The following is an 8,961-nucleotide window of genomic DNA, read 5'->3' on the forward strand; positions in this document are numbered from 1 at the left end:
AGTGGAAATAGACCTCAAAAAACGAAGGGGAAATAGACCTATGAGGTTAACTTGCTGCTTTGCCCCATTTTTAACCGTAAACTACTCTCTGCATTTTATTTTATTTTCTTTTGTAATTCAACAACTGCCATGGTTCCATAATGTGTTTACAACGGAATTACTTTTTCACATACATTTTGTCATAAATTTTCCATAAACTACCCTTTCCTCTAAAAACAGAAAATTTACTGTCTTTCCGTTTCTTCTCAAAATCTAATCGATTTTCCCCCAAATGCCTCGGTTACAGTATATCAAAGAAGAAAGGTTTAGTTTTGATAATTAAACTACACAAAATTTTGTTTTAGAATGAGTTGATTTGTTATTTCTGTTCAATTAGGGTTGTGTTTGTATTTACGTTTGATAGAGTGGCTGTACAAGTTCATCATATTCATTTACAGAATTACAGGCAAAGGTAATTAAGAGAAATGCTCCTCCAAAGTTCTTACATTATTTCAAAAGTTACAGTGTAAGATATTCGACTAGGTAGCACCAGAAACATGACCACCAAATCTAGTGCTACCAAGCCTAAGGATTACATAAACATAAAAAACGGTAACAACTAGAAGAGCATGAAGGGTATAATGATGATTGCAAGCGAAAGAGCCACGAGCCATAGAACGAGCTTCAAACACACGGAAGATCTCCAAATATCGCCGATACATACGAGCCGCAGAGCGACAATAGCAAGGTGTACTTACGATCTTGCGAAAAGATCGTAGAAAGACAATGAGGAAAGCAAGACGACGAAGTCCGCCCCCGATGGAGATAAAACTCCTACACCTTCGAGATTGAACCCTTTGATCGTAGGACCAGCAGACCAAGAAGTACGACAAGCATTGCCCAACTCGACCACGAACCCAATGGGACAGGACACCCAAGCGCAAAATCGAGTGCAAAGAAACCAAAACCCTATTAGAGAGGAGAGCCATGACACTACAAGCCACCCCAAAATTAAGGGACAGGACACCCATAACCCAGAGGATTTTATAATAAACAACAAAAGCATATAAAAAAACGAACGCATGAGAAAAGATTCAATAACCACCGAAGCCATCCAATCCAACGCCTCGACCAACCCACCTTAGTCCAACCCGAACTCATCTCAAAACGACCCAACACCAACACTGACCCGCATCAGTCAAGACCACATCGAAATCATCACAACACCCAGGGCAGACAAAAATCAACCAGCGAACGCCAACGAAAAACAAAGACCAAACGATGACCAAAGAACCCCAGACAAACCCGACAAAACACCAAATAGGCTTACATGCGACCTCAACAACCCCTCAAAGAAAATGAGACCTAAACCACGCAAACGGAATCAAATACACTATACCGAGACCCGTTTCACCAAATGACGCCTCCCAGGACCATCGTCAAACAACCAACAAGACCCAAAAAAAAAAAAAAAAACAGACGGACTCAAAAGGAGAATGCAGAGGGACCGAAAGGTGGGGGGAATGGGGGGATCACCAAAACAGACCCAAAACACACCCTTTACAAGCAACAGAGAGGCAATAGATGAGCCACAAGGACTCATCGACCAACCCAGAAAAGCGACAACCAACCCAAGGGTGGGGGGAGTGGGGGGATCACCCCTGGGGTGGAGACGACAACGACGGTGATAGGACAAGGCGACGCAAGAGCGGGGATGACAATGAACTAGGACCCAACCTGAAGGGGAAGACACGACCCAAAGACCGAAAGAACCAAACACCAACGGAAACCACCATACTTGTGGCAGGGGAAACCCCAGGGCCGGGGGACACACCCTGAAGCCGCAAGCAAGCCCGAAAACAGCAAGGAAAAGGAGAACGTCGGGGAATAGACGGAACACCGATCACCACCACAGAAAACACCCAAACACACCCAAGATCAATCCTGGAACAAGAAGAGCCCGATGATTAGCTGAGGAGACCAAGAGGCGCAGACACGGGATCAGTGAGGGAAGGACGAAAGGCGATGAGATGAGCGATCGCCGGAGATGGGCCAAAGGAAGACCCCATCTCCGGCGAACGGGTGACGGCAGGTGGGAGGCGAGAGAGCGGATGGAGGCGGCGGCGGCTCAAAGTAGATTAGGGTTTTGTTTTTGGGGGTTTTTTTGAGAGAGAAAAGGGAGAGCTGTTTTTTAGAGAGACCGGAAGTGACAGTAGTGAAGTTCAAGATCTTAATGCTCCTCCAAAGTTAATGTTTGTAGATGTGAAGGTTCAAATTGATTATGACCACATGGTATGGTCTGTGCATTTTGATCTATCAATTACATTCCGCTAAATCCTAAATGTAACACCACGTCTATAATCTATCGAGTTCAGCTCACCCCCATTAAACACAATCTCAGCACATGCATCATTCGGCCAACTCAGATCCATACTGATATATACATAAAATTAATATCCTTCCGAAATTGCATGTAGGAGGTTCGAATAAACCTACTCAGAACGTGTGAACTAATGAATAACAGATATGAAACTAGGTATATAACTATATATATGGCAGTTGGTATTGCGTTCCTTTTCTCTTGCAAAAACTTTCAAATTTGCAAATCAGACCTATGTATGTATCATTAATTGCAAAATGGACAACACAATTAACTTAGCCCCTCTGTCCCCTTCATCATTTATTTATTTACCTTTAAATCTTTGATTAAGATCTCCCACACAATGAATAAAAAAAGGTAAACAAATGACCGGAACAACGTGTGGAGTAAACAAAAGAGAATTATTTCGGCTGATGAATAACGTACACAATCCTTGTTATTGAAAACCGTTACGCTACACGTTTGAAAGATGGGCAAGGACGCCATATGAAACAAATTTTAAGGAGGTATCGTGCATTTATCGGGAAACAGCCACGATAGAGTCACGAATGTGTCCTTGGATCACAATCCAAAGTGATATCCAACACTGTCGTTATCATTAATGGAAAGATATTAAATTTCCAACCTTACATAAAAGCATAAATTGTACGCAAATAAAATGAAAGACCAAAGAACGTATAGAGAAGAAACAATCTAAATAGAAGTAGTTAAGTAAACTAATAAAATGTCTGAACTAAGGCAGATGTGCTATTCATGTGGGAATTCCTTGCAGAATCTAACAGGATGGAAAAACAAAAAGGTTACATAAAACCTAATGTCATCTCAGCGAATTACGAAGATAGCAACCTCTTCATACCTGATTTTTGCTCCTGAGTAAGCCTAGTTGGAAACTTAATATTGAATTTAATTCTCAAATTTCCTTTTTTGGAGGGTTCCTTGGGGATCGGCATGCCTTCTCCTTTAACAACCTCTTCGTATGATGGACTAATGACTGAGTTGACGGGTACTGTCAGAGTCCGACCATCAAGCGTTGTTATCTGGGCGGTATACCCCGTCAAGGATTCAACAAGAGAGATTTTTTGAGTGACAAGAAGATCATTACCGTCCCTCTTAAATACACTATGCGGCTTCTCATCAATGATGAAGACTAGGTCAGACGGTATGATGCCACGCTGTTCATTACCCTTTTCTGGAAATGTAATTTTTGTACCTTTCTTCCAACCTGGTTTGATCTCAATAGTAAGGATTTCCTCCACTGTTGTTGGTTTCCTACACGAGAGAAAAAAAAAAAACGGAGAGAACCATCAACAATTAGTTACAACATCAAATTTTCAAAACATATGCTGACAAATTTCTGATTTTATTTTGAGATTCCTGTTAGAGAGCGCGGAAAAGGGCAGTTGGCATACAAACAAAAGAATCTTAACCACACCGAAAATATAGAAGCACATATGAATTCTAATGGAGTGAATTACGGAAACTTACCATAAACAAAAAACAAATGTCCACGCATCTAGATTCTAGAACCTGACTGAAGTGTAGATTATACAGCTATGCAAGATTGTTTAAATTATACTTTCAAACAGCAGATATACACTGCTTCGAAACTCTGCTTTTAGAGTTATTACCTAAACTTCAACATGGTTCAAGTGACGGCACACAGAAGTTTTGCTTTGCCAATTGCTCAAACTGTGCTAAATTAGATAAAAACAAAATCATGGGTTACAAAAACCCCAAAGAAGCTCTAAAGACCACTGCCATGTAAAACAAGGGACCCTAACATCTAAACGACATAGTCAGCTAGATTCAGTTACTGAGAACATTAAAATAAACCTAGACATAGAACAAGCTATTGTAAGTAGCTAGTTTCATTACCACAGCCATAACAAAACAAAATATTCTATTGGTACAATGATAAAAAGTATTGGCTCATAAGACGAACTGGCTAATACGTAAAGATTTTACGACATGCCCATATATTCCTACATGTACAGGCCCTTTTAAATAAAGTCGGTATTTGACAGACGAGGTTGGTACTTGGGTGAGATTTGACCGATAAGATATTACAGTCAATCCAAGCTTGACACAGCTAGTGTTAAACTGACATGACTAATTTGAATGATTAAGAAACAAGATTCTGTAAACCCCACCATTATCTGCATTACCACGTCATAGTACTCGAAAGTGATTTGCACACAATGCCGCTATTAAATACCATGATGATTTACACTTATTAGCAGCTAACACAACACCAACCATTTGCCTCCATGCAACAATTATTCACTCCCAAGTAGACCGCAAAGGTTAAATTTGCAATTTATATCCATGGAAATCGACGCATTAAACATACTTGAATTTTTATCTCCCAATAAATCCTAGATCTTCATATAAAGGCTATCCAAAGAGCGGAAGCAAAGGGCTGTCCTTGACAGAAACACAGTAAAGCATTTAATGACAGAAATTTAGTGAACAATTTTGACACAAAATTTTCTTGTCAATTCAATGGAAAGCCTTCAAAATTTCCATAAAAGCCAGTAATAGCACCAAGAGTTCACCAAAATTAATCAGAAACAAGTTTTGCATCAGCAGCACAAATCACATACAGAAATTATTCACAAAAATGCAAAAAAAGTCAAGTTGCAAGCACAACATTACCCAGAAGCGTCAAACACATCCCTAGAAATCTTCATCTTTTTAGTCGTTCCTCTATACAAATCCTCCAAGCTACATGGCAATGTCCTTTCAATAGCAGGTGCCTTGCGGGGCATACTCGAAGCCTCTGCAGCTCCACTGCCGCCAGCACGAAATTGGTGAAAGATATCTTCCCCAAACATCCCTCCTCTTCCAAATGCAGGCGGTCCTCCACCCCTAGATCCTCCCATGTCTCCCATTCCTCCGAAAGGACTTGAAAATCCGAAAAACTCTGAAAAAATATCATCCGCACTCCGACTATTAAATCGGAATGACGTGAACCCATTACCACCGTCTGAACCACCAGCGAATCCTCCAGCTCCTGGTGGTGGTACCTGCCCCTTCAAGCCTTCCTCACCGTATTGATCATATACAGCTCGTTTTTGTGGGTCACTTAAAACCTAAACCAATTTTAAAAAATTGAAACCATGTCATATTGTAACCCTAACTGAAATGGCAAAAAGTTAAATACTTTAATATAAAACACAAAAGATTGAATAGGACTAGTCAATTAAACAGTTGCGAATATATAATCAAGATCACCTAAAATTTCAATAAAGTGCTAATTGTTTATTAATTAAACGTGATAAACCCAAAAAAACGTTCCAACTTTATAGCAATTAAGATTAGAGCAATGCTAAATACAGTCTCTTTTGGGTGTTCTCCTATCTTCTACCCTTCCAAAATATAATGTAAATCTTCCTTAAGTGAGATTAAATAATCAATAAAGTTGCACTTAGGTAAATTTAATATGGAAACACTGCAAAACATCATTGTTTGTTAGTATTAGAAATTCTTGTTTAAGACGAGCATATCTGTTTAAGCTTAAAGGCGGGTCACAAATACCATGTGAGTCACATATACCATGTGAGATGAATATGACAAAAGCAGAATGCAATGGGGAAAAGTAACACAAATTCGGGTATCAAAAGATACTATCAAAATCAATTTTATATGAATCATCAACTGAGACTAACTAATGAATACCAAAAAATTAGGAATAAAGCAATAAAGTTAGAAACTTAATGCGAAAAATCGTCAAAATAAAAAAGGGCAGGGAAAAAGTGGGGTAAATACATCATAAGCTTCGGAAATTTGCTTGAATTTGGCTTCAGCATCTTTCTTATTATTAGGGTTTTTATCAGGATGCCATTTCATAGCGAGTTTTCGATACGATTTCTTCAAATCATCGTCTTTGGCGTTTCTATCAACCTCCAATACCTTGTAGTAATCAACCCCCATTGTAATTATTAATTATTAATGGTATAATTAACAAGACAATAATAACGGGTGTTAATCAAAATTTTGTTAAAAGGGATTGTTGTTTGTTTGTTTGGTTGGTTGGTAGGAATTAGGATGGTTTAATAGCAAGTTTTAGGAGGAGGAGATGATGAATATATAACATCCATGGTTTTCCTAATTTGGTACGACAGACATGCTATTTGCTTCTATCTTCCTCGTAGTAGGGATAGGGATTTCTAGTATATCAACCTAATTCTCAATCTTTCTCTATGTTTGATTGATTTCGTCTAAATACCTACTGACTCCTCATAAAGAGCGTTTTTCTCCTGGTGAGGCTTTGGAAAAAAATTTCGCGATGATTTACTACGAATTGGCTCAAACTGTTTAGACTATGGTTACATGTACGATTTTATCCTTTTTTATCAACTTTGGGGTAAAGTCGCTCTTTCAAGTAGCGATTTTATCCTTGAAAGGAAAAAAAAATATATAGAAAAATAGACCGATTATTTAATCTGGACTAGACTGGACCGTATTTTATCTGGTCCAATCTGCGGTGAACCTATTTACTCTATTTTGCTCTCTGGTTCAGTCCTGGACCAACGGAATGAATTGCAGACTAGACCATGGACTAAACTTATATAACAAGGAATCTTTAAAATTGTAACATACTAACAGTCCTGGTTTTATTTCCTACTTTGTTTACAGTATTACTAACTAGTTTGAATGTCCGTGCGTTGCAACGGGGTAATAAACTTATTTATAATGCAAAAAAAAAAACGTTATAAGGGTTTAATGTTTACATTCTATGTCTAAAGATTGATTTACATATTATTAAAATATCTCTTTCAAAAAAAATAAACGATAAATATATACGTGGGTTAACTCTTATTTATAATCATATAATCACCCTAACTTATACTAATCTTTCGATGTGAGACAATTCTATTATTTATATGTAATATATTCACCAAACTTGAATTATTTTTCTGATGTGGGACAATTCTACTATTTATACGTAATATATATTCATCAAACCTGCATTATTTTTCAATGTGGGACAAATAACATATTCAGAATTACACTATCTTTTTTCCACTTAGTTCGACATCCAACCAGATCCCGAATACCGAATACGGACAATTGCTACTCATTATATCTAATAGTTATTATATTTAAATTTAATAATATGATCAAGTACTCTCCATTAATATTTGTACGTTGTTTTTCTTCAAAAAAAAAAATTCATAATTGAGATACGGAAATTTTCCGTAGTAACCCTTAATTTTGTCAGATTTTCCATGTTACCCCTACTTTTAAGAATCTGCCTACGGTACCCTTGAGGTTCCATTTTTTTGCCCATGGTACCCCCTAATGTAAAGGTTATTAAATGGACGTTAAGTTTGATGGCGTGACAATAAATTAACAATTAAAAATAATTCCCCCTTTATTGTTTTATTGGTACGAATATCTCTCTCTTTTAAATGAAAATATAATTAACTATATCATTATAATATTAGAAATTTCTAATGGTAACTTTGAACTTTGATAGATTACACATGGTACCCCTAATTTTAAGTTTCTACAAATGGTACCCTTGTGTTCACCTTTTTCTTTCTCAGAATACCATTTGACAACTTCCGTCATACGCCCATTACTCTTATGACTTGGGGACGCCTTTTTCTTTTGTTATCTATAACACAAACACTTCATTATTTAATTCCTAAATCCATATTTTATTTAATAAACTAACATTTAATACCTAAATAACAAAACACAAATAGCATGGCATGCTCAATTACTCATCTAGTTACTCATAGGAGTAATAGCATTATGAAAAAAAGTAAACACAAGGGTATTATATGTAGAAACTTAAAATTAGAGGTATTATGTGTAATCTACCAAAATTCGAGTGTATCATGAAAAATTTCCGTTATAATACTGACCATTTTATCGCTCTTTCTCCCACCTAAACAAAATGTTACAACTTTAAAAATTTAACATTTAATTCAAGATTATGTTTAAAGTCTCTTATATAATAAGTATACTTTGAGAGATTAATATATTTGGGGTGATACCTAAGTTCTAAGGATAAATCCTATTTATAATCATGGGATCACCTTAGCTTATGATAATCTTCTGATGTGGGCAATTCAACTATTTATACGTAGTATATATTTATCATACCTACATTCTTTTTCAATGTGAGACGAATAACATATTTAAAAGTACACCATATTATTTGAACCTAATTCGACATCCAACCCGATTTAATAATAAGTAAATACTATATTATCTATTAATATTCATACATTTGTTTTCTATTTTTTTTATCATAATAAAAATATGTGCAAATGATATGAACCTATACTCTAATGATAGAAATTTTTTTAACACAATTCTAATTATATTATTTAAACGTAGTATATTTACCACACCTACATTATTTTTTAAATGTGGGACATATAAACTCAATAGGTAGAAAATATAATGATATAAACTTTTAAGAGCACTCCAAGACAGTACTTAAGATACTCAAATGATTTTGGGTTGATGCCTAAGTTCCAAGGATGCCTCTTATTTATAATCATGGAATCACCCACCTTATGTTATATTTCGATGCGGAAAAATTTTATTTTTTATATGTAGTATATTTGTCACACCTATATTAT

The 8,961-nt window shown here is 36.4% G+C and overlaps 1 protein-coding gene across 1 annotated transcript; it reads right to left on the reverse strand.

Annotated features, from left to right (window-relative positions):
• Positions 1-2,998: 2,998 nt before the first annotated feature.
• LOC141586949 (uncharacterized) lies at positions 2,999-6,727 on the reverse strand. The gene is made up of 3 exons (XM_074408358.1): positions 6,128-6,727; positions 5,015-5,451; positions 2,999-3,628 (listed from the first exon to the last, which is right to left on the reverse strand). Exons 1-3 carry the CDS (start codon positions 6,290-6,292, stop codon positions 3,190-3,192), a joined length of 1,041 nt encoding a protein of 346 aa, XP_074264459.1. The 5' UTR covers positions 6,293-6,727; the 3' UTR covers positions 2,999-3,189.
• Between the last annotated feature and the right edge of the window lie 2,234 nt (positions 6,728-8,961).

This window comes from Silene latifolia, chromosome 6, assembly GCF_048544455.1.
Source record: "Silene latifolia isolate original U9 population chromosome 6, ASM4854445v1, whole genome shotgun sequence".
Classification (NCBI taxonomy): domain Eukaryota; kingdom Viridiplantae; phylum Streptophyta; class Magnoliopsida; order Caryophyllales; family Caryophyllaceae; genus Silene; species Silene latifolia.